This window comes from Hoplias malabaricus, chromosome 6 (assembly GCF_029633855.1).
Source record: "Hoplias malabaricus isolate fHopMal1 chromosome 6, fHopMal1.hap1, whole genome shotgun sequence".
Taxonomy (NCBI): domain Eukaryota; kingdom Metazoa; phylum Chordata; class Actinopteri; order Characiformes; family Erythrinidae; genus Hoplias; species Hoplias malabaricus.
In genome coordinates, this window is record NC_089805.1 from 4664430 (window position 1) to 4690434 (window position 26005).

At 40.2% G+C, this 26005-nt stretch overlaps 1 protein-coding gene across 7 annotated transcripts in view; it reads right to left on the reverse strand.

Annotated features, from left to right (window-relative positions):
• Positions 1-550: 550 nt before the first annotated feature.
• Positions 551-26005, reverse strand: part of LOC136699824 (uncharacterized) — a 34488-nt gene continuing 9033 nt past the window's right edge. For 2 of the 7 annotated variants that reach the window (XM_066674833.1, XM_066674832.1), the window contains exons 5-18: positions 23864-25387; positions 20052-20468; positions 18634-19381; positions 15702-16139; positions 14279-14710; positions 8508-8951; positions 7317-7577; positions 4626-4874; positions 4274-4519; positions 2835-3092; positions 2247-2540; positions 1727-1996; positions 1540-1623; positions 551-1094 (exon numbers count right to left, since the gene is read on the reverse strand). In XM_066674833.1, the coding sequence (XP_066530930.1) occupies positions 1025-1094; positions 1540-1623; positions 1727-1996; positions 2247-2540; positions 2835-3092; positions 4274-4519; positions 4626-4874; positions 7317-7577; positions 8508-8951; positions 14279-14710; positions 15702-16139; positions 18634-18650 (3063 nt within the window). In that variant the 5' untranslated portion in view covers positions 18651-19381; positions 20052-20468; positions 23864-25387 and the 3' untranslated portion in view covers positions 551-1024. The remainder of the gene's footprint in view (positions 1095-1539; positions 1624-1726; positions 1997-2246; positions 2541-2834; positions 3093-4273; positions 4520-4625; positions 4875-7316; positions 7578-8507; positions 8952-14278; positions 14711-15701; positions 16140-18633; positions 19382-20051; positions 20469-23863; positions 25388-26005) is intronic. The other 5 variants (XM_066674834.1, XM_066674835.1, XM_066674836.1 and 2 more) reach the window with 5 other exon arrangements.

A 26005-nucleotide genomic window follows, 5' to 3' on the forward strand; every position in this document is an offset into this window, starting at 1 on the left:
ACCTACTCTGTGGTTTCCTTCTGGGCTCCTGACCCGTAAAGAACAGAACAAATGGGGGAAACAAAATATGTAGATCACTGGTTAGAATATGAACAAAGGAACGAATGAATGATTTGAAAAACAATGGTTGTCCACATGGAGGTTGTGGGTTCGATTCCCGCTCCGGGTGACTGTCTGGGAGGAGTTGGTGTGTTCTCCCCGTGTCCGCGTGGGTTTCCTCCGGGTGCTCCGGTTTCCTCCCACAGTCCAAAAACACACGTTGCAGGTGGATTGGCGACTCAAAAGTGTCCGTAGGTGTGAGTGTGTGAGTGAATGTGTGAGTGTGTGTGTTGCCCTGTGAAGGACTGGCGTCCCCTCCAGGGTGTATTCCCGCCTTGCGCCCAATAATTCCAGGTAGGCTCTGGACCCCCCGCGACCCTAAATTGGATAAGCGGTTACAGATAATGGATGGATGGATGGATGGTTGTCCACAGGGAAGACGCTGTGTACATGTTATAATGACTGAACAGTTAAAAGACACGCACAAATCATTTCACATTTATTCATTAAAAACAGTAACATACAGTAAAAATATAACAAATGAAAACATTTAAGGAAGTTGACTATCTACTGTTCCTGAGTTTCCAGAATTCTTTTCAACAGTCAAAGTTACACAACAATTACTCAAATAAAAACTGAAAACGCAAGAATTACAGTACAATTGATCCCTCATTATTTAAATGAACATGAACCTGAAATGAAATACAATGAAGTTGTTCCTCTGAATATAATCAATTCTTGGCAGTAAATACACACACACACACAGCACTGAACACAGTCGTCTCACCAGCAAATGTGGGTTTGGTGCTTTGCTCAAGGGCATATCAGCTGTGAACTGTGAGAGGAGACTGCTGTCGGGGGATTGAACCAGTGACCTTCCAGGCCCACACCAGTCACCACGTGAACAGATTGTCATTGCTTGTTTTTAGACTAGTTATGAAGAGAATAATGCCAGTGTGTTTTTTGTGAGGAAAATGGTCCACAATTATTTCCAGATTTCGAAGCGTTTGTCTTTCTGGAAGAGCCCTATATCTGTAATTCTGTTACCGAAGAGCCTGTGAACACAGAAATACATATTCATAACAATAGTCAAATTAGGCATATGCATAAGCATGTACATTCATCAGCTGCTTTATCAGAAACCCTTCTTTGAATCTTGCTAGTGTACAATTAGTAGCTGTAGCCCATCTTTTGTTGTAGCTTGTGTTATTCATCCTCTATCACTTCATCTGTGGTCAGTTTCTGACAACAGAGCTTCTCTTAGTTAGATATTTTTCTGTAGTGTCCCATTCTCCACTTTAAAGCTGAGGAACTTGAAAAAGGACCCTGTCACTATCGTGTAACATGTCAATGTGATAAACAGAGAACCTGACTGATGAGGAATAACACTGATAGAGTTTAGACCTATCTCTATGAGCTACAGCATGTAATTGTGCACCTACTTAGTGGACCTTAAAACTATTTAAATTATGTAACTTCTAAGATACATTCCACACTCACCGCACTGTCTGTATATTGCTGCTAATGGAGACAGTTCTTTGCACACTACTCACTACACGGTCAGTGATGTTATTGTGACTCAAACTGGAAAATGAAAAGAAGCAAAAGTAAAAATTGAAACAATCAATTCATGTTCAGACAATAGTTAATGCATATACACACACACACACAGACATTACATACTCACTCCAGAACGTCTATTTTATGCAGGTGTGGGAGAAGCAGCTCCAGGCAGCTGTCAGTGAGCTGGCAGTGGCTGAGGTCCAGTTCTGACAGTCCTTCAGTGTATTCCAGAACCAACGCTAGTAGTCTGCAGACCTGCAGGTCCAACTGAGTTTCACTGAGGTCCACCTCCCCATCCACTGCCTTGGAGATGGCTTCAGCTCGAGTCATACGTTCTACTTCAGTACCCACACGGACAAAAGTGAGGAACTTAAGCAGCAGTGCTTTGCTGCAGCTGAGTGAGAGAGAAAGAGATAAAATGAGGAAGGAGAACCAAACCTAAAACAGCTTTCAATCTGCACCCAGTTCTTGCTTGTTCCAGCACAAATTAAGTTAATATTCTAACCATCCCTAGTGACGTCTGATTTCACTCTCAAATAAAATATGAATTCTATCTTAAAAGAATCACGACAAACAAAGGATCAAAGTCAGTGGTAGTGTTTCAGATCTCAGAATTGAATGTTGGTGTCGTGTGTATGTCTCACCGTAATCTCACAGTATGTAATATTTTGAAGAGCGAGTCTACTCCAGCATCCTCTAACTCACAGTCAAGTAGAATAAGCTCTGTAGGTTTCTGAGCTTTCAAGACTGCGTTGCTGATGACTCTACAGTCTTCAGTGGTCAGATGTAGAGTATGTCTTTCTGTTTTTGTAGTCACATCCAGAGCGGTGCTGCAGGAGAAGTCCAGTCTGTTTCGGAGGGAGGAGAAATATGCTGCTGTACCTGTATCTACTAAGGTACTGTAGTGGAGTAGGCTCAGCAACAAGTGTCTGTCCACACTGAAATAACACCATATAAAATTAGAAAAAAATCACGTAACAGGAAAATGATAAACATCAAACCAATTAAAATTTTAATTGTTACACGTTTCTCTAATTGATCTGACTTCATGAGACAACAATAACAAACAAATTCTGAAAGAAAGAAAACATACACTTTTATCATCATTCATTTTTAAAGTATCTATTGAACTGACAGCATTATGTTCTTGTAATGGTTAAAAACAACAATAATCCAATTATACATTTTGTTTCTTTTTCATTGTCAGTTGTTTTGCATTAACAGTGTTTTACCTCAGGTTTGAAACTCTACTGAGCAGAGGCAGGATGTTCACTAGTGTCCACTCTGGTATGGAGGTCCACAGCAGACTGAGAGACACATTTGTGCAGTGTTGAAGGGTGAAGCACAGGGCATCACAGTGGACAGAATCCAGTACTCTGTTGTTCAGGTTGATATGGTTCTCTACTGAATTCAATAGACTGGGCACACAGCCAGCAGAGCCAGTTTCATAAATCTCTCTGATGATGGACAGCACAACACTGGAGTCCAGGCTGTGGAGGTTAAAACACATGCATCCATAAATGTAACTGTTAAAGGCTGTCATGTACTTGATAGGTTTTTAAGTACAAGTCATTATTTTTCCAGGTCTTTACTGACACACAGCTTTTAGGTGTCTCCTCACAGTGGAATGACGGACAAAAACAACTGGAGCTCAATTTTTTCCTGTCTCTGAAAGATGAAAGCTGTAAAAACTGTTTATCTGATGGTAACAATGGTCAAATTTGTTATTAGTTTCATACTTTTTCTTTATGTAAATTATTGACCTTATACATGAGATATACAATGGTTTGCAGACACCCCTCATAAGTGAGATTAAAGTCACCATGCTCCTTGCCAAGTGTTTGTTAGAGGGATATAAAGCCCCCAGGCATTGGACTGTTGAATAATGAAGCTGTGTTGTGTAGAATGATGGAGCACATTTGGGTTGAAATGGAGTGGATTTTATGATCAAAAATGATTATCAAACATTAGTACTTGACCTCACTAATGTTTTTAGTCATCAGAAATGTACCAAGGCATAGTGTAAAACATTCTCTGGAGAGTAAAACATCTTTCTAAATATGGAATAAACTCCATATTAATAACCTTAGATTAATTTAATAGACAAAAAACAACAGTACAATTACAATAAAATTCAAATAAGAAATTTTGTAGAGGGGTTTTCTGTAAACCTTTTTCTATTCTCCTCCATATCTCAAAAAAAGATTGAATGCCAATGTGTGGGCGTTTTGTTGGTTTTCATTTATCCCTTCATTCATTAATATTGTGTAACCATTTGTTTTTAGACTACAGAAGGAAAGCAGAACTCCAAAGAAAATCCACAAAGACACAGAGAGAACACACCAAACATCTCACAGAGTGTGACACAAGGTGAGCATCGGACTGGTGTTTGTGTGGCAGTGACATCACATGTCGTACCACCTCATTTTGTTTGTTTTCTACATGAAAAATAAAATCCAATCCTCTGCAGAGAAGTTGAGGGACATGTTTATGTTTAAGAATAAATACAGTTTTGTTCAAAACATTGAAATTGAAGTATATATGCAACATGAGTATACAAAAAAAAAGTGTCTGAAAACATGGTTCCCCTCACTGTAAATATACTAACACAAAGATTAATGTCTGCTTTGGAATAAGTTATTGATAAAGACACAGTACCCTAGAGTTTTACCTTTTGAACTTAACTTCAGCAAGTAGAGGAATAAGCTGCGTGACATGTTCCCTTGTAATTTTGTTCTTCCTCATGTTCACAGTAATAGTATCAACACCGAGCTGAAGAAAATATATAAGCTCCTCCCAGCTGAGCGTGCAGGACGTCAGGTCTCCTCCAACCTTCCTCAGGAAGAAACGGCACAGGTCCCTGTCCTTCAGCTCATATATCAAAAGGGGAAAATGCTGGAGAGTCACTTTAGATAACCTACACACACACAAATTTAGGAGTTAAGAATATTTTATAAGTTAACACCTTTCTGTATTTCTTCACAATTAATTAATGAAGACACAATTTCCTTCCACAAACTTACCTGATTTTCAGACACTCTGGATGACACACAAGGCCTATGAGGTAATGAGGTTCCAGCTCACAGTCAGAGAGGTTCAGACACTGAACAGCCCACAGGTTTAGGAGGGGAGTCAAACTGCTCAGGACTCTAGAGAGCTTACGAGTTGACCAAACTCTCTTCAGAACCACATACAGCTCCTCAATGACCAGTGGAGCTCCATGTATCACTCGATGTGCTTGAACCATCCTGCCTAGAGCACTCTCATTCAGGCTGTCACAGACAGTAAAAACATAGACAAGTTATCACGTTGACAAAGACGCAGATTTGATCTCAACACTGGTGTTGGGACACACAAAACACTTCTCTATGCACCCATCACCCAATAATACTAAACACATCATGGAAAATCAATTACTAGGGAGGAATATATCAATTAATATATAAATAACCTTAACAGAGGACTGATACATGCAGACAATTAAATGGTTTATTAAAATACTTTACATTAAGATCTGCATTTACATTTAATTAAAAACAATATCTGAGCCAAAGTTTTTGTCAAGTGCGTAGCTGCATGTTTGTCACTCATTGTTTGTACTATGTACGATCCATGGAACTAAACATAGCACAAAGAGTAAGGGAATTTGTGTTGGTAGATTATTTCTTTGTTGTAACAATGCTTCTTGGCAATAAATCTTATACCGTTGAAAAGCCTGTTAATTTTCCTTTTAAATGGTGCCACATTTGTAAGGAACATGCATTTGTGGGATGAGCAGTAGAGCTGAGTATGTGGGTTGTGCCCATGAAAAAATTGCCAAATCCGCTCTGCCAAAGCCAAACAGCTTATTTTGTGTGATGGTGTGGGGCGGCATCTCCCTCACTGGAAAAACAAGGCTTGTTGTCGTTGGAGGTAATGTCAATGCAGAGATAACGAGATGAAATTCTGCAACCAGTCGCAATCCCATATCTCCATAGTCTCCATAGTCTGGGACCGAACTCTATGCGCCAAGATATCCTCCAATGCTCGCCCCCACAGAGCGGGGTTTATCAGAGACTACCTCCAGAATTTGTGAGTGGAGGAGATCGAATGGCTTGCCAGCTCCTGACCTCAACCCCATTGAACACTTGTGGGATCAGCTTGGGTGTGCTCTTCGTGCCAGAATGACCAATACAACAATGTTGGCTGACTTGCACCAAATACTGGCTGAAGGATGGGATGCCATCCCACAGCAGTGTGTGACCAGGCTGGTGACCAGCATGAGGAGGTGGTGCCAGGTTGTTGAGGCTGTGTATGGTTTCTCCATACACTACTGAGACTCCTGTTTGTTAAATGAATAAATTGTTAAATTGCAAATATGTCTTGTTTCTTCAAACTTCAATCATCCAGTCACCACACACCAAACAAGTCAATGGCAGAATAAGCTGTTTGGCATTGGCAGAGAGGATTTGGCAAATGTTTCATGGGCACAACCCACATACTCAGCTCTACTGCTCATCCCACAAATGCATGTTCCTTACAAATGTGGCACCATTTAAAAGAGAAATTAACAGGCTTCCAACGGTATAAGATTTCTTGCCAAGAAGCATTGTCACAATAAAGAAATAACCCACCAAACACAAATTTCCTTACTTTTTGTGCTATGTTTAGTATAATTGTCTTTGCGATTTGATTTATTTTTGAGATTTTTGGCTCTACTGTCACTTCAAGACGGTGCAGCTACAGACTTGTGCTTGAGCAGAGTGTGTGAAGCCTGTGGAGTAAGGATGTATATCTTCACCACTAAGGTCGATTCGATACGCATCTCGATACACTGCCACCGATACGATATAATTGCGATACACTGAAAACCCTTGTCGATACGATGCGATACAAATCACTCCTGTTCAGGATACGATGCAATTCAAAAATGATTTGATAACGATATGACTTAATTATAAGAGGATTTGGTTTGATAAGTAATCATTCGATACAGTTAGTCGAGGTTTGAGGATGTATTAGCCTAACCCATCAGTTTTCTTAACTCAATAACACAATTCTGCTTTACTCTGTAACGATCTGAGGGATGTATGCATCTGGTTGTTTTCAATGGAGTAAAACCAATACATAATATAAAAAAATGCATAATTCAATACGTTCAGACAGAGAATTACATTTTATTCAGTTGAATTACTCAGTTATATTCTCCGTCTATATTTATACAAAATGTATAAAACATAAGATGAACAGTTTTCAAAAGTGCAGTATTAAAAATGTGCATAGAGAAAATTATGATTTGCAACACATACTATTGTCTGCTAGACTTATCTGCTACATCCCTACTGTGGAGAGATTTGAGCTTGGAGAAAGAGTTTTCTTAATATCCACCTTTCTTTTTTCTGGCTGTCATCCTGACTGAGCATGCACACACACAGTTTCTTATAATAGACTATGTAATTGTTAGTGAGAAATGGCAAAAACAGTCCTGTTAGAAGTACGGGTTTGGGAGGAGGGACTCTTAGTACAAAATGAGATCTTAACTGCTTTTCTAAAAAAATTGACTACACAATGATGGACCATATTGCAATTTTTGTCCAAAATTGCTAGGGACAAATCAGTAGTCAGTGGATAAAGGTAGGGACCATCTGTACATAATTCTATGCACTTGCACAATGCATATTATCTCACTTTCTAAAGAACCTGCTACACTGATAAATGCACTCAGTCGTACCTACCGTAGTTTGTACAGATGTGTAACATGTTTGAAAAGAAGTGTTGCTCCTTTGAGAGAGATGCCTTTGAAATTCAAAATGAGGTTGAGTCGAGAGGCTGAGGAGCTGATTGCTTGCCCCAAAGCCCTGCACCTCTTAAAGGACAAAACCCCATTTACAGTGAAGTTATAGTCCAGCGCAGCAAACAAAGCTGCCACCAGCTCTGTCTCCTTTGCCCAGTCAAAAACCAGTCGATTCAAAGATGGGACAAGATTCTCTGTGATTCTAAAAAACAAGTTAGAGAAATCAAGTCAAATTAAAGATACTCAGAGACAACTCCTGTTTGCATGAAAACCTACACTGGGAAAACTAATAAAGTGTAAATTGCAATCATTCATCTGATGATACTATGACACTACCTCTCAGTTACGACATATTACATGTAAAAACTAAGATGTTAAAAGAAAATGAAAAAGATTTCTACTGAAGCTGAGAGAAAGTATCAAGATATTTAGCTCAAAACTGAGTTGTGAAATGTAGTTCAGACAACACAGGAAACTCTTCATTTCCTTCTCTTCATCTATCCAGCTCCATTGGTTTCTTCTCTGTTTGGAGTTTCTGCAGGAGCTAAGTGGTAAACTGGTAATAACGCTCAGAGAACAATCTTCTGTCCTGTTTTAGTCTCATACTGCTTCATATACAGTTCTGTGTTTTCTGCACTTGCATGTAATGGAAGATAAAAGTTACACAAGTGTAAATGAATGCACACATGAATATAGTAATTAATAAATAAAGAAATATACACATATTATTGTCATGAAAAAGTGTATAATTAATATCTTGAACTGATTTCTGCACTTATTTATATATTTCCATGTTTTTACATTTATTTATTTCTGTATTTCTACATTTATTGATTTATTTCCACATGTCTATTTGTTAACTGATTGGGCAGAGACCTAATCTCACTCTAAATCAGGAGTGGTCAGGTTGGTGAACCAGTAAACAGACCAGTTGTTCGTGTCGGACAGTTCTACTGATAGAATGGAGATATTTTAACAGCAGTGAGAAACATAGAACTGCAAGCTGGAAAAGTTAACAAAAGCAACATGAAACATCTGTTGTTAAATATAATAACAGCAATAAAACAGAAGAAAATGTCTGTTAATACAACTTTTAGCTGCTAATTAGACAGTAGTTAATATTTAATCAAACCTGAGCTGTGAGATGTAGGGCAGACACTGAAGGAAACTCCTGATTTCACTCTCTTCCTGTGACCAGCCCCACAGCTTCACTGGTTTCTTCTCTGTTTGGAGTTGTAGTATTTCTAGGAGGAGGGAGGTTTTTCTCTCTGAGAGGTGTATGATCCACTCTGCAGGAGCTGACTGGTAAACTGGCTGTAATCCTGGAAGAACACTCTTCTGTCCTGTTTCAGTCTCATACTGCTTCATATGTGCGTACAGCTCCAGCAGGAAATCACTTTGCTCCTTGAGAGAATCTGGATCTTCTTCATCTCCAAAAGGAAAAGAGCTGTAAGAGCACACTGACACTAACAGCTCTAGTGTCTTCTCTCCTCTCTGTCTCTGACTCTTTGCTGCTTGATGAAAGAGTTTCTTCAGTAACTCTAAACGTTTATTATGAGGGTAAAAGTAATTTAACCTATAAAAGAAAAAAATATATAATAAGTATGTGTTTAAATAAATGAACAACACTAAGAAAAACTTCAAAACAAAACACAGTTGAACAAAGAGAGTAAAGAGATCAGAAAGCAGCGATGCTCCTGAAACAGACTGGGTTTCAATATTCAGCTCAGAATGAAGGGAAATGGAGTACATCTTCATTCACTCTTACAGGGTCATTTTTGTACTGTACTCAGTCACAGAGGAACATTTCATTCACTACTCAAACACTGTCTGCACCACCAACTGTTCAAAATTATACACTACTGTTAGAGCCATTTTTTGTTTATTGTATAGTAAATTTGAATTCAAAGCTTCATTAATATTTGTAACAGAAGTTTGAGTTGTATTTATAGTAAGCAACATTATAGTAAGTAATTTTATAGCATAAGAATTTAGAAATGTAATTATTTTAATGTGATGAAATCTGATTGGTTGCTGAGTTTAGTATAAATGTGTGAGGGTGCACAGAAGACGGCAGAAGTCTCGAGACTGCTTTCCAAAGTACCTGTTCCTACTGTAAGAAGAATCATGCACTGAATGTGTGCAACACAATAAAATCTCAGCCTTTGAAAGAGAAAATTGAGTTCCTGAAGTCGCAAGGGTTTTGTTTTGGGTGTCTTACAGCAGGTCTTTTGTCTAAAGATCATAAAAAAAGGACCTCATGCCCAGAATGTTCCTTTAACACATGGTAAAAGAAAATCCTGCATCAGAGAAGAACAATGCAGATAACAGCTCACATGATACAGCTGAGGAAACAAAAGTTCTTGTGTCTGCAGTGTGTGGAACAAATGAACATACTGGGGTCAGGAATGATGCATGTATACTTCCCATTGTACCTGTGCAAGTAAAACACAAGAAAGGTACAAAAATAATTAAAACATATGCATCCTTGGATCAAGGAAGCACAGCAACTTTTTGCACTGACGACTTAGCGAAGAAGTTGAACATCCGAGTTAGAAAGTACCTTCATGTCACAGGAACAGAAAGTGAGCAGTTATGTTCTAAAAGATCTAGAGGTGTGTGGTTTAGGTGGACAAGACTACATCAAGCTGCCCAATGTTTATACACACCCATACATACCTGCCAAGAGAGCCAATATACCATGGAGGAAAGACTTGGAGAAATTGTCTTACTTGAAACGAGTCCATCTCCCAAAACTGGAATCAGAGATTGGTCTTCTCATCGGTGCTAATGCCCATAAGGCTATGGAGCCGTGGGAGATAATTAATAGCCAGAACAATGGACCATATGCTGTGAAGACTGCTCTAGGTTGGGTAGTCAACGGGCCAGTCAGCAGATGTCAAAAGAAGGAATCTGATGATGTTGAAAGACAGTTTCTTTGTCAACGGCATCTCTGTGTTAAGTATTGAGGACATGCTGATGAGGCACTATGATGCTGATTTCCCAGAACGCCAGTGTGAGGACAAGAAAGAGCCATCACAACAGGACAAGCAGTTTATGCATGTTGTATCGACATCTGCACATCTTACAGATGGTCATTACTGCAATAAACTGCCTCTGAAGGATGATGGGGTGAAGATGCCATATAACCGTGGTATAGCTGAGCAAAGGCTTACTCATTGAAGAGGAAGTTCAGATAAAATTCAGACTTCTTTCAGGAGTATAAAGACTTTATGAATAGCATCTTAGAGAAAGGCTATGCCACAAATGTTCCAGAAGAGCAATTGAGTCTCAGTGACGGTAGAGTACGGTTCATCCCGCACCATGGGGTGTACCATCCAAAAAAGGGGAAGATGCGGGTCGTGTTTGACTGTGCGGCAACTTACCAGGGAACATCGTTAAACGATAAACTACTACAAGGTCGCGACCTTACAAACACCCTTATTGGAGTGCTGCTTAGGTTCAGGCAGGAGCCTGTTGCCCTAATGGTCGATACTGAATCCATGTTCTACCAGGTGTGTATTCCAAATGAAGACGCAGATCTGTTGCGCTTTCTTTGGTGGCCAGGTGGCGATTTGTGTGAACAAGTGACAGAGTATAGGATGTGCGTGCACCTATTTGGAGCCACCTCATCCCGCAGTTGTGCATCGTGTGCACTAAGAACAATAGCACAAGATGCAGATGCGATGACTTCGCCAGAAACCATTCAGACAGTTCTTAGAAATTTCTATGTGTACGACTGTTTGAAATCAGTTGCTACAGAAGAAGAAGCTGTTAATCTTAAGAAGGAGCTAACAAATTTATGTGCCAGAGGCGGGTTCCACTTGACCAAGTGGGTAAGCAACAGTAGAGCCTTGCTGTGCTCCATCCCTGTCAATGAAAGAGCAGCTGAAGTTAAAGATCTGGACTTGCAGCATGATGAACTACCGGTAGAACAGGCATTAGGCGTGCAGTGGTGCACAAGTTCTGATAGTTTCAAATTCAAGATACAGCTGCCAGACAAGCCTTGCACAAGACGAGGCATCCTATCCATTGTTAGTCCTGTGTATGATGAGATCCAATGGGATTTTTAGCACCAACCCATCAAGCTTATTCTGAGAGATCTCTGCAAAGAGAAAATAGGCTGGGATGAGAAATTTCAGAGAAGCCATGTCGGATATGGCAGAAATGGTTAGCAGACCTTGACAAGCTGTCAGCACTTAGTGTGAGCAGATGTTTTAAGTTCAATTCATTCGGACCCACAAAGACCGCACAAATTCATAATTTCTCAGACGCAGGTCAAGATGGATATGGGGTTGTGTCGTATCTCCTGTTGACAAACGAGAGAGAAAAGAAGCATGTTTGCTTTTAGATGGGAAAATCTAGAGTCACTCCTCTTAAGCAGGTTACAATTCCAAGAATGAATTTAACAGCTGCAATGGTTGCAGTCAAGGCTGACCGGATGTTGAAAGAAGAACTTCAAGTTCCTCCAATGGATTCGGTTTTCTGGACAGATAGTATGACAGTACTAAAGTACATTGAAAATGATGCACTTTGTTTCAAGACATTTGTGGCAAATCGTGTCTCTTTCATCAGAGAGGCCACTACAACAGCTTAGTGGAAGTACATCAACACCTCTCTGAACCCTGCCGATCAGACATCAAGAGGATTGAAAACCGAGAGCTTTATGTCAAGTAAGAGCTGGTTTCAAGGGCCTAGTTTCTTGAGTAATGAAAATGAGTGGCCAAAGCAACCAAAGCAGTCTACTTGTCTGTCAGAACACGATGAAGAGGTGAAGACGTCAGCTGCTGTGTCATGTACAAATACAGTGGTAGACAACCTAGATTTAGTAAGCCAGTTTGTCGAGTATTACTCCAGTTGGCAAAAATTGAAGAAAGCAACCGCCTGGATTTTGCACTTAAGAGAGATGTTGCAGTATCTAAGTAGAAAGAGAAGAGTTTGAGAAGGCTATACAGCAGTCTTAATGTGACACAGAAAAATGCAGATCAATGGTTAAAGAATACATGATCATGTGTAAGAAGAATCTAGAAAAGAAGACGCTTACAGTGGAGGATCTATTCAAAGCTGCAATGGAACTGATCAAATACAGTCAGAGACAAACCTATGTTGAATAAATAAAAGTTCTGCAACAGGGAAGCACTCATGTCTGAAGAAACACCCCAATTTTCAAATTGGACCCATATTTACAAGATGGTGTTTTGAGAGCAGGGGGGCGTCTAAATAGATCGGCGATGCCCGAGGAGGCCAAGCATCCTGCCCTTTTGAATAAACAACAGAGAATAGCCCACCTTATTCTTCATCACATTCACAAAGAAACAGGACATGGTGACAGAAGTTATGTATTGGCAAGATTAAGACAACTGTATTGGATACCTAAAGCTAATTCAGCAGCAAGAACCGTGATATCAGAGTGCAACCTATGCAGAAGACTGTGTGCAAAGGCCGGAGAACAGAAAATGGCAGACATGCCACAAGACAGTCTGCTTCTTGATAAACCGCCTTTTACAAATACAGGCGTGGATTATTTTAGCCCTTTCGAGATCAGACAAGGATGTGCCAAAATCAAACGTTATGAAGTGCTTTTCACATGCCTGACAGTCAGAGCAGTGCATATAGAAGTCGCCCATTCCCTTGACACTTACTCGTGTATTAATGCTCTATGCCGTTTCCAAGCCAGACGAGGACAAGTGTCAGTCATTCGTTCAGACAATGGCACAAATCTGGTTGGTGCAGAAAGAGAGCTGAGACAGGCATTGAAAGAACTGGACCAGTCCCGTATCAATGAAGCTATGATGCAGAAAGGAGTGAGGTGGATTTTCAACCCACCTACTGCATCTCATCACGATGGCATCTGGGGTTTAAGTTGGTAATTGATATGCTAAGGACTAGTCAATTAGGGGCCGGGTTATATTACAGCAATTTTTTGTTTATTGCATAGTAAATTTGAATTCAATGCTTCATTAATATTTGTAACAGAATTTTGAGTTATATTTATAGTAAGCAATATTATAGTAAGTAAATTTAAAGTATAAGAATTTAGAAATGTAATTGTTTTAATGTGATGTAATCTGATTGGTTGCTGAGTTTAGTATAAATGTGTGAGGGTGCATAGAAGACGACAGAAGTCTCGAGCCTAGGAGCAACAGTCTTTTAACCATCACGCTACTTATTTTAGAAGTCAGGAATTCATCTTTTTCTTGTCTTGAAATTCGAGGTTCCAGATTAGTGAGTTAGCATACTACACTCAACTAGATTTTGTGAATTCTTCTAAAATGCTCAGAATGTTAGCAGAATGTAAATCCACAGCTAGAGGACAAAATCCAATGCAGATCAAAACCTAATTCAACTTTTAAAAAATACATTTTTCTTGCAGTTTCTATCTGAAGACTAATATCGAACAGGTTTTTTTTTCAGGAACATTAATAGTGGGAGACGTGTCCTCTATATTAATAAAGATGATCAGTTCTGTGTTTTCTGTATTTTTATTTTATGGAGGACAAAAATTACATTAGTAGAAATAAATGCCAATATTAATGTATGTATTATGAAAGTAATTCATAAATCAATTAATATATAAATATTGTCATGAAAAAGTGCATAATATTTAAACTGATTTCTACATATATTTCCACATTTTTACATTTATTTATTACTGTATTTCTACGTTTATTGATTTATTTCCACATGTCTATGTGTTAACTGATTGTGCAGAGACCTAATCTCACTCTAAATCAGTCCACCATTTCACCACACAGTAAACCAGTAAACAGGCCAGTTGTTCCTGCAGATACATCAACTTTAAACATCTGTTGTGAAATATAATAACAGTAATAAAATAGAAGAAAATATTTGTTAATACATATTTTAGCTGCTAATTAGACAGTAGTTAATATTTGATCAAACCTGAGCTGTGAGATGTAGGGCAGACACTGAAGGAAACTGATTTCACTCTCTTCCTGTGACCAGCTCCACAGTTCCACTGATTTCTTCTCGGTTTGGAGTTGTAGTATTTCTAGGAGGAGCGAGGTTTTTCTCTCTGAGAGGTGTATAATCCACTCTGCAGGAGTTGACTGGTAAACTGGCAGTAATGCTGGAAGAACACTCTTCTGTCCTGTTTCAGTCTCATACTTCTTCACATGTGAGTACAGCTCCAGCAGGAAATCACACTGCTCAAAGAGTAAATCTGAATCTTCAAAAGGAAAAGAGCTGTAAGAGCACACTGACACTAACAGCTCTAGTGTCTTCTCTCCTGTCTGTCTCTGACTCTCTGCTGCTTGATGAAAGAGATTCGGCAGTAACTCTACACATTCATCATTAGAGTAATTGTAATTTAACCTATAAAAGAAAAAAATAAATATAATAAGTATGTTTAAATAAATGAACAACACTAAGAAAAACTCCTGATAGAAGCCAAGTTGAACAAAGAGAGCAAAGAGATCAGAAAGCAGCGATGCTCCTGAAACAGACTGGGTTTCAGTGTTGAGCTCAGAATGAAGGGAAATGGAGTACATCTTCATTCACTGGTACAGGGTCATTTTTGTACTGTACTCAGTCACAGAGGAACATTTCATTCACTACTCAAACACTGTCTGCACCACCAACTGTTCAAAATTATACACTAGATTTTGTGAATTCATCTAAAATGTTCAGCATATTAGCAGAATATAAATCCACAGCTACAGGACAAAATCTGATTTACAATATAATCTAAAACAACAAAAAATATCTTTTTTTTTTCAGTTTCTATTTCAGGACACATATCAGAAAGTTCTTTTCATGAACATTAACAGTGGGTGATGTGTCCCATATATTAATCAAAATGATCTGTTCTGTGTTTCCTGCACTTGTATTTTTTGTAAAATAAAAATTTCCTGAGTATAAATAAATGCACACATAAATAAAGTAATTAATAAATAAATGAATATAAACATTTCTGTCATGAAAAAGTGTATAATTAATGCCTTTAACTGAATTCCACATTTATTTATTTCCACATATTTTTACATTTATTTATTTCTGTATTTCTGCATTTACTGATTTATTTCCACATGTCTATTTGTTAACTGATTGGGCAGAGACCTAATCTCACTCTAAATCAGGAGTGGTCAGGTTGGTGAACCAGTAAACAGACCAGTTGTTTGTGTCGAACAGTTCTACTGACAGAATGGACATATTTTAACAGCAGTGAGAAACAGAGAACAGCAAGCTGGAAAAATTAACATGAAACATCTGTTGTTAAATATAATAACAGTAATAAAACAGAAGAAAATGTCTGTTAATACAAGTTTTAGCTGCTAATTAGACAGTAGTTAATATTTGATCAAACCTGAGCTGTGAGATGTAGGGCAGACACTGAAGGAAACTCCTGATTTCACTCTCTTCCTGTGACCAGCCCCTCAGCTTCACTGGTTTCTTCTCTGTTTGGAGTTGTAGTATTTCTAGGAGGAGGGAGGCTTTTCTCTTTGAGAAGTCTATGGTCCACTCTGCAGGAGCTGACTGGTAAACTGGCTGTAATGCTGGAAGAACACTCTTCTGTCCTGTTTCAGTCTCATACTGCTTCATATGTGAGTACAGCTCCAGCAGGCAATCACTTTGGTCAAAGAGTAAATTTGAATATCCATTACATCCAAAAGGAAAAGAACTGTAAGAGCACACTGACACTAACAGCTCTAGTGTCTTCTCTCCTGTCTGTCTCTGACTCTCTGCTGCTTGATGAAAGAGGTTCTTCAGTGACTCTAAAAGTTTATCATCAATGTAATCTAATCTATGAAAGAAAAAAAGAAATATAATAAGTATGTGTTTAAAAAAATTAAAAACACTAAGAAAAACTCCTGATAGAAGCCAAGTTGAACAAAAAGAGCAAAGAGATCAGAAAGCAGCGATGCTCCTGAAACAGACTGGGTTTCAATGTTGAGCTCAGAATGAAGGGAAATGGAGTACATCTTCATTCACTCTTACAGGGTCATTTTTGTACTGTACTCAGTCACAGAGGAACATTTCATTCACTACTCAAACACTGTCTGCACTACCAACTGTTCAAAATTATACACTAGATTTTAGGGCTGCAAAAACTAATCGATTAAATCAATTGTTAAAATAGTTTGCAACTAATTTAATAATCAATTAGTTGGGTCTAAGTTATTATACACATAGGTACAGTTGCCACACGTGACGAACTCTGGAAGAAGCGTTTGAAAAATGGCGGAGGCGGTCACAGCAGAGGTAATGTTAGCACAAGCAGAGAGAAAAATGTACAACCCAAGTCATCAAACGTATGGGAGCACTTTACATAAACGCCTTCAAAGAACAGCGTTAGGTGCAAAATGTGCACAGCTGATCTCGCATGGCATGGCAGCACAACATCACTGCATGAGCGTCTGAAAATGAAGCCTGTTGGAGCTATGTGTGAAAGAGATTAAGTATAGTAAGTTAATTCTACTTTTTCTCTCACTAAAATGTTACTAGAGCCTGCTAGAGTAGTTAAACAACATTTGTTTTTCTTAGTACATTGATATTACACTCGCGTTTAGCGAACAAGCCTTAGCATCCCCCCGAGTTTTCTCTTCCACATTAAATGTGACCAGCAGTTCCAAATCAACCCATAGTTTTAGTCAAGCGAACCTTAGTGACAAGTTCTATTTTTTTCTCTCACTCAATGTCACTAGAGCCTGCTAGAGTAGTTAAACAAGATGTCTCATTTTTAGTAAATTTATATCACTCTTGTATTTAGCGAGTTTTCCGTTCCACATTAAATGTGGCGGCAGTTACATTCAGAGTTAAAAAAAAATCCAAACATTTTTTTAAAATAATATATTAAAGCCTTTTTCAAGGTCTTTTCTGACTGGCATTGCGTGTTAGTGTTTGAGTATCACAGCCAAGTGTATATTACATTATAAGCAGGGATGCACATAAGTGGTGCGCAGGTGCGCATGCGTGGTCAAAATTATCGATGCGCAACGTGAATTACAACGTGAAGCGTGTTTGCGCACCATTATGTTTGACGTTTTTGGGCCACGATAACATAGGCGGGCTCCAGAGAGTAGTTAGCTTATTTGATAACTAGCGCTAGCTTATTTTTTTTTACTGGTTTTAAGATTCCCACCGATTCATCAGCATGTCCAAGAAACAAGCTACATTAAGTAATTACTTTGGTATTCCACCACCTCCAAAGAAATGCCAGACTGAAGGTAAAAAAAGAGTATTCGCGGAAAAATGGCTGCAGGAGGTAGCATGGCTCCAAACAGATGATGACCGCACAGAAATGTGGTGTAAATTATGCCGTGGAAATCCCAGTCTCGCGGATAGAAGCAGTGCCTTTTATATGGGAACAAAAAATTTCAGCCACGCAGCTTTTGAAAAGCACGAGAAGAGTAAAGAGCACATGAAAATACTGCAAACTATAGATAACAGGCGCAGTCTTGATCAGAAATCCAGACGACCCCTGGACAGGTGGCAGGATAAACTCAATGAAGAACAGCGTCAAGCACTTTGTAATATTTTTCTGTAGGCCTTTCACAAAGCAAAGCATGCATGTCCCATGCTTTCAAATGAGGAGGATATTGTGCTTTTTAGGCTAGGAGTGAATGTCGGCAGTGCATATCATTCACGAAAAGGGGGAGCCCGCATCCTTCAGTGCATTGCATAGTCAATAAGTTCAGAACTGAATGAAAAACTGAAAGCGGCCGAATTCTGGGGTGTGCTTTTTGATGGATCAGAAGACATAACAACACTGGAGCAGGAAATTGTGTACATTGTGTCTGTGTCTAACAACGGAGAGATTACCTCAGATTTCCTTGGATTAATTAATCTGGGTGTGAACCGAACAGCACAGGACATAGTGAATGGACGTATGCAGCTCTTCCATGCTTGTGGTTTAGGGAATGAGTGGAAGACGAAGCTGGTTTCCGTATGCACAGACGGAGCTGCAGTGAACGTTGGAGTTTACAACGGGGTCCTTCCCAAATTGCGTCAAATGGTTGCGATCGGGGATTCACTTGTACATATCCTGTGTACCGCCCACACACTCGAAAACTGCGCTAAGTCAGCTGATCGCATGGTTCCATACTGTGAGACATTTACACAGTCCATTGTAAAGTTGTTAAGCTTTTATTTGCAGAAAGGGGGTCAAAAAAGGACAGATAAACTGAAAAACATATGTGCTGAGAATGGCATTGCCTTTGTCAAACTAGGGAAATTTCACAATATTAGATGGTCTGCATGGAGACAAGAGACTTTGTTGAAAATATGGAGGCTATTACCTGCCATTCAAATTCATGTGGCTACAAGTGATGACAGTGACCTAAAACATATAGGCACAGAGCGTTTTCACTCCTCACTGAAGAGTTTTGGTGGGAAGACTTTACAGACCAGTTGTTCGTGTCGGACAGTTCTACTGACAGAATGGACATATTTTAACAGCAGTGAGAAACAGAGGACTGCAAGCTGGAAAAATCAACATCAACATTAAACATCTGTTGTTAAATATAATAACAGTAATAAAACAGAAGAAAATGTCTGTTAATACAAGTTTTAGCTGCTAATTAGACTGTAGTTAATATTTGATCAAACCTGAGCTGTGAGATGTAGGGCAGACACTGAAGGAAACTCCTGATTTCACTCTCTTCCTGTGACCAGCCCCACAGCTCCACTGGTTTCTTCTCTGTTTGGAGTTGTAGTATTTCTAGGAGGAGGGAGGCTTTTCTCTTTGAGAAGTCTATGGTCCACTCTGCAGGAGCTGACTAGTAAACTGGCTGTAATGCTGGAAGAACACTATTCAGTTTTTTATCAGTCTCATATGATTTCACCAGTGAGTACAGATCCAGCAGGAAGTCACACTCCACAGATCCATATGCAAAATTTATTTTATCCGACATTAATTTCGTCACTGTTTTCTGAACATTTTCTCTTTGATAAAGAGCCGCTTGTAGACACAGATTCAGTGCAAAGGATCTCACTCTCTCTTTAAATCTTTCTTCTGATTCCTTTTCCTTCTGTGTAGAAACAAACCTAAAGAGCAGAGGATCATTTCACCTAACCAGAACTTGTATAAAGAAACATAGCTGAATTAAAAACAGCCTTATTGTGCCTGAGTTTGTAAAATGTACATTTCAATTCATAATTTCATATAAACCTAATATTCTCTAATTAATAATCTAATTAATATAAATATAAGATATTTATGAATACTTATGTTTTCATGCTGATTTCTAAAACTGAATAACTGAGTTTTGTCAAAAGATAAAATCTAATGTTAATTAACACATTCGGTAAGTGAGTTACAACATTATTGCACATTATTTCAGTGCTTAATGGTAAGTAGGCCTCGCAAGAGAGAATAATAACAACTATTATAACACAATAATAACAATTATTAAAATAAAACCATTTTATATTATTAGTAGTAAATGCAACATATTATATGCAACATCAAAATATGTGACATCTTCACTACACAATCATTCTATTTGAAACACTGTTTTGACATTTAAAACTATTTCAGCTGCACCACTTGGACACTGTTCACTAGGAATCTGAGTCATTCTTGCATCAGAGTAAAGTGGGTAGGTTGGGGGTGGGGTTTATGTTATGCATACACCTCAGAACAACAATGAAATCTATTTAAGTCTGGAGCTGACTAGCTGATCAGCAAGCATTGTGTGTGATTTTAAGATCAAACCTGAGCTGTGAGATGTAGGGCAGACACTTAAGGAAACCCCTCAATTCACTCTCTTCATCTGACCAGCCCCTCAGCTCCACCGTTTTCTCTTCTGCTTGAAGTTTCAGTACTTCTAGGAGGATAGACGCTTTTTTTTCCTGGTCTATGGACCAGGCTGCAGGAGCTGACTGGTAAACCGGCAGTAATGTTGGAAGAACACTGCTGCTTGTTTCAGTCTCATACTGCTTCATACATGAGTACAGATCCAGCAGGAACTCACACCCTGTTTCATTTCCATGGGACATGACCTTTCTTATTGTTAGCTGGAAATTGTCTTTTTGATAAAGAACTGCTTGCAGACACAGATGTAATTTAAATGAGTTCATTCTCTTGTTCCATTCTTCATATGTTTCTGTTGGTTTCAGCTGAGGGATAAATCTACAGAAATGTACAGTATATTTCAGAATATAAGATCAGAACCAATTGAAGAGAGATCATATGTACAGCAATGTGGATTGTGTGAAATATAAATGTTAAATATAATTACATAAAATATACATATGAATAAATAAATAAATAAATAAGTGAAGTTATGCTAATAACATAATTTTGGGAGTAGGACCACGCCCGAACTCCTCCTCTCAGCCCTATATATACCCCGCAAATTCACGTCATTTCTGCGTCAGACAAACTCGCCTCATTTAGTTCAGGAGACGGATCTTGACTCGACTGCTTCATGACGTCAGCTTGCTCCTCCGCGCGGAGTCATTCCTGCTGATCCCCATATTCGGAGGCGTGTTCGGCCTTTATCAAGCCCACTGAGCCTCCTGTTTTAAACTCGCTCCGGCTAAACAGCTATGGGACCGCACAGTATCTGAAGTAACGTACGGCCATTGTCACGCCTGCAACCGCTTCAACTGTTCTATGCTCTGCTGTCTTACCCGCTCCGGATCGGTGCTCTGTTCTCCTGCTTCTCCTCCCGCTGCATTCGGCCTCCCGAGTGACCCCCCGCATCTCCCTCCGACGCTGGCGCAAGGCTTCGAGCCTCCCCTCATCTTCATCTTCGGCTGTGCTGCTACGGGACTGCCTCGTGTTTTGGGGAACGCGAATCTACCCTCGTCACGGCTGCGGCTCCACATCTACGAGCTCTACAGCGCCTTGATACTCCCATTTCCTCCTCTCCGGCAGAACAGCCTCTGCGTTCCAGCAACGTGCTCTGAAACAATGGCTTCGCCCACTCAGCTAAAGAGAGAGAAACCCATCTGCCGGTGTAAGGATCCCCTGCGCAGCAACGCGATGACATCACAACCATCTATCTCCAACGCCCCCTGCTGGAGTATCCTTCGTCTTCCCGTTACCCTTTCTGGTCGTGTCTAAGCTGGAGACATTAGCCTCAATGTCTTATAGTCTTTGCTGTCTCACAGGTCGGTGCCTTAGAGGGCTGTTTTGATAATAATATAATTATCTGAGCTGAATTGGATAATGGCTTAGAATCTGCATTATTTATGCACATCTCCCATGCAGTAGTTTACCTACACTGCTTACCAAGCTGGTCCTATCTGAAATGTTGGAAAAAAAAAAAAAGCAAAGCAGGCAGCATGTTTAAGCCTCCATTTCAAACCGGCTCCTATACACTACCTTGATTGACAGTATCGCACCCATTTAGACACAGCCCTCCGAGTTTTGTTTCGTTCTCTCTTATCCTCTCTACGCATCATCCCACCCCTCCCCCCTTTTTCTTCCTCTACATCTGTCTCTACGCATCATCCCACCCCTCCCCTTTTTTCTTTCTCTACATCTGTCTCTACGCATCATCCCACCCCTCCCCTTTTTCTTTCTCCACATCTGTCTCTACGCATCATCCCACCCCTCCCTTTATCATCCCACCCCTCCCCTTTTCTTTCTCTACATCTGTCTCTACGCATCATCCCACCCCTCCCTTTATCATCCTACCCCTCCCCTTTTTCTTCCTCTACGCATCATCCCACCCCTCCCTTTATCATCCCACCCCTCCCCTTTTTTTTCTCTACATCTGTCTCTACGCATCATCCCACCCCTCCCTTTCCTAATGTGGACCTTCATCATAATCCCCTTCCCCTCGTGGTTTTGCTGCATCCTGCCTCTTCCTTTACAGCCCTCCTCTCTCATGCCACAGACCTTCGTCCCAACCCCATAGCTTTGCGGCCGCACCGCCCACCTCCAACTTCTCAGCTTGCACTCTCTCCTCAGAAACTGCTGTGGACGCTCATCCCTATGCCTTCCCCTCACAAACAAACGGCGCCCTACGTCCACTGCACGGCTTGCACTCTCTCCTGCTGGATCTTACCTTCTGCTTCTGCTTGCAGCTAAGCTTCTCCTAGTGACTGCACCTCGCACTGCCTCTTATGGTACTGTTTGTACTAATTCTTCCAGCAGCTGCGGGCTTTCAACCTGACCTCTCCTCTTCGCTCCATGCCGCTCCGAGCCCCTAAGTTCCAGCTTATACGCTCTTCTCAGGCGTGGCCTTGGACCAGACCCCCTACGCAGCACTCAGGCACTTGATGCCACCTCAAATTCAATTCACCCTCACACATGCAGGCTTGTCGCTCTCAGCTTCTAACTTTCCAGCTGGTGCCAGTGAGGACCTTACTCTTCTAATCATCTCTCGCTAGCAACAGCACCTCACCCTGCCTCCTATGGTAAGGTTCGCACTGATTCCTCCAGGCACTGTGGACCTTCAACCTGTCTTCACAACCATGCTGTTATCTAGCCCCTAAGTTCCAGCTTATGCTCTCTCCTTAGGTTACCTTGGACCGGTACTTGACGCCACCTAGGGCACCTGTTATTTCAAAACCCTCTAGGCATCTTCGTTATCTTGTAGTCAACTTTCTACATAGCCACCTGGCTTGAGCTCCTCGGCACCTTTTCCTATTTCAGAGTTTTCTCCCGTGTGACAAAATGCCTTCTTTCTATCTCGCCTTTCCTGCGGTGCTGACCTTTTTGGGCTTCTTAACTGGCCTCATCTGTCATCCCTCTAGATCACCATTCCGTTCTCGATTCTCTCTATGCCATTGGAAAGGCACCACCAGAGCACACCTGCCAATGAAGAATATCTCGCTTTATTAACACTGCCCCTCTGTAGTACTTGACTTCAAGGCTGCTACTAATCCACTTTCCACCCATTATTGCCAGCCTCAGACCCCTCACTATTATTGTTACACCGTAGCAAAATGACATTTAGCTGGTGATATGTTAAAATTCTATTATTAGTTGATCAATATGATTTCTGCCAATGCAATGATCTTGTCCATCTTAAGACCAACTCTGACTCTATATCACTTTTCGCAATCATCACCCCTTTACCACTGCGGCATCTGAATACTCGAATTACCAGTCACACTAGAATTTCCGTTATCATAATCAACAAAGGACATTCAACCTACTCATGCTATTTCTCTACCGTCTCACATGACACTCAGTCATACACCAGTTTATTAAAGGTAGTTCATTCAAAGACTCACTAACTCCTTCATTTCACCTAAACACAATCAGGACACCAATCAAACCCTTGACCAGAGTACCTGAACCTATCCATTCTGTAGCACTTAATGACCAGCATTCCTGTAAATTTTTGGGGGTCTGGCTTCATACGCATTCATAAGCCGCCCTGAACTCTTCCCCAAAAGACTTCTGAGTTTGCCTCCCCGTTTCGGCCTCTGCGGGCGTGGTCCGTACTAGCAAAGTGAAGTTATGCTAATAACATAATTTTGGGAGTAGGACCACGCCCGAACTCCTCCTCTCAGCCCTATATATACCCCGCAAATTCACGTCATTTCTGCGTCAGACAAACTCACCTCATTTAGTTCAGGAGACGGATCTTGACTCGACTGCTTCACGACATCAGCTTGCTCCTCCGCGCTGAGTCATTCCTGCTGATCCCCATATTCGGAGCCGTGTTCGGCCTTTATCAAGCCCACTGAGCCTCCTGTTTTAAACTCGCTCCCGCCTCCACCCTTTTCTCATATTACTTTATCCAACAGGGGGGTCCGGCTTCATACGCATTCATAAGCAGCCCTGAACTCTTCCCCAAAAGACTTCTGAGTTTGCCTCCCCGTTTCGGCCTCTGCGGGTGTGGTCCGTACTAGCAAAATAGGCTTGAAAATGGTAGTAGAGCTGGAAGTGGCCACGTAGTAATAAGTGTACAGTCAGTACAGCAGCGAACTCAGGACAACTCTGGGGGCTCCAGTCCTAGGGGTCAGGGTGGGTGAGACATGTTTGTTTATTTGCACTGATTGTGGTCTCTCCTTCAGAATGGTGGAGATCCAGTGCCACAGGGATGTTTGAAGTCCCAAATCTTCCATCTTAGTGATGGGTTTAGAAGAAGTAATCATATTCAATGCTGAGCTATAGTCAACAAACAGCATCCGAACATAATTACCCTGAGAAGCAGTTGGTGCATTATGCAAACTATAATGGGTTCATGGGGTCAGACAGTGAAGAGATATTGAGGTGTCTAACCAGCTTTTCAAAGCAATAATTACAGCTGATTTTAGGGTTACAAGGGGATAGTCACTGAGGCAGGCTGGCTGGGGTTTGTTCAGGACAGTAACAATGACAGAACTTTTAAAGCACCTTGGACTGAAGGCTAGTCTCATGGAGCGACTAATAATTTCTGTAAATACCATCCCTCTTCATTATTGTGAAGGGTCGAGCTGTCCTTTGACGAGCTCTGCATGTTCGCCACTGGCACACACAAGAGTCAATTGATATAGCAACAGCTCACTTATCAACAGCCACTCACTTATCCAACATTTAATTTGAAACAATGGATGTTAATAATAATAATACATGAATGCACCTCAATTGTTAATTAAATATTAAGAACTTAATATTAAATACTTTTTTTTATTCTGCTGATTGTTAGAAGCTGAAAAGCAAGTAGCATGTGTAATATTTACCTGAGCTGTGAGATGTAGGGCACACACTGGAGGAAACTCCTCACTTCACTTTCTTCTTCTGACCAGTCTTTCAGCTCCACTGTTCTTTTCTCTGTTAGGGGTTTTAGTACCTCTAGGAGAATGGAGGCTTTTCTCTCTGAGAGGTCTAAGGACCAGACTGCAGGAGATGACTGGTAAACCGGCAGTAATGTTGGAAGAACACTGCTGCCTGTTTCAGTTTCATACTGCTTGACATACAAGTACAGATCCAGCAGATATCCATATTCTCCCTCACATCCACTGGAAATGACTTTCCTTATTGTTCCCTGGATGTTTTCCCTTTGGTAAATAACTACCAACTGACAGAGATTCAATTTAAATGTCCTCAAACTTCTTTCCCATTCTTCAGAAGATTCTCTCAGATTCTGGTTTGGGACAAAACTACAGGGGGGAAAAAAGGCAAACATTTACATTATAAAACAATAAGAATTAAGCACATCTCCCAGTTCACAGGTCACTGTACTGGCTATTAATGGTTTATAAATTATTAAACTCCGCAGTAATTCACTTAATAAACACACTACATCTTACAATCATGTTTATTAATTTCTAATTTCTTCTAATTATTTATTTTCTAATTTACTGCTTTTGCATTCAATTTGTTTTATTTTACATCTTATGATTTATCACATTCTTACTGAACTAGTGTAGAAATAAGGCCCAAGAGCACAATGCAGGTGTTATGTGGCAGAATGTAAAACACTTTGGTAATTAAGTATCTGGACCCTGATAAATCATCTGGCCTGGAGCGGAGTAAAGAGTCTCAGACAAGGGTTGGGTAACATACAAATTTTATCAATTTGGATTCTGATTCAGCATCTGATTATCAATTCGTTTTCTTACCGATTTCAAGTTTCGATTCAAATGTGGTGGGGAAAAATATATATTTTATATTTTACTTTCAACTGTGACATTTTAAATTTTATTGCTACGTATATAGAAGCATGAGGAAAAATACTGAATATGTCAATAGAAATGTGAATTATAACATCTTCCATT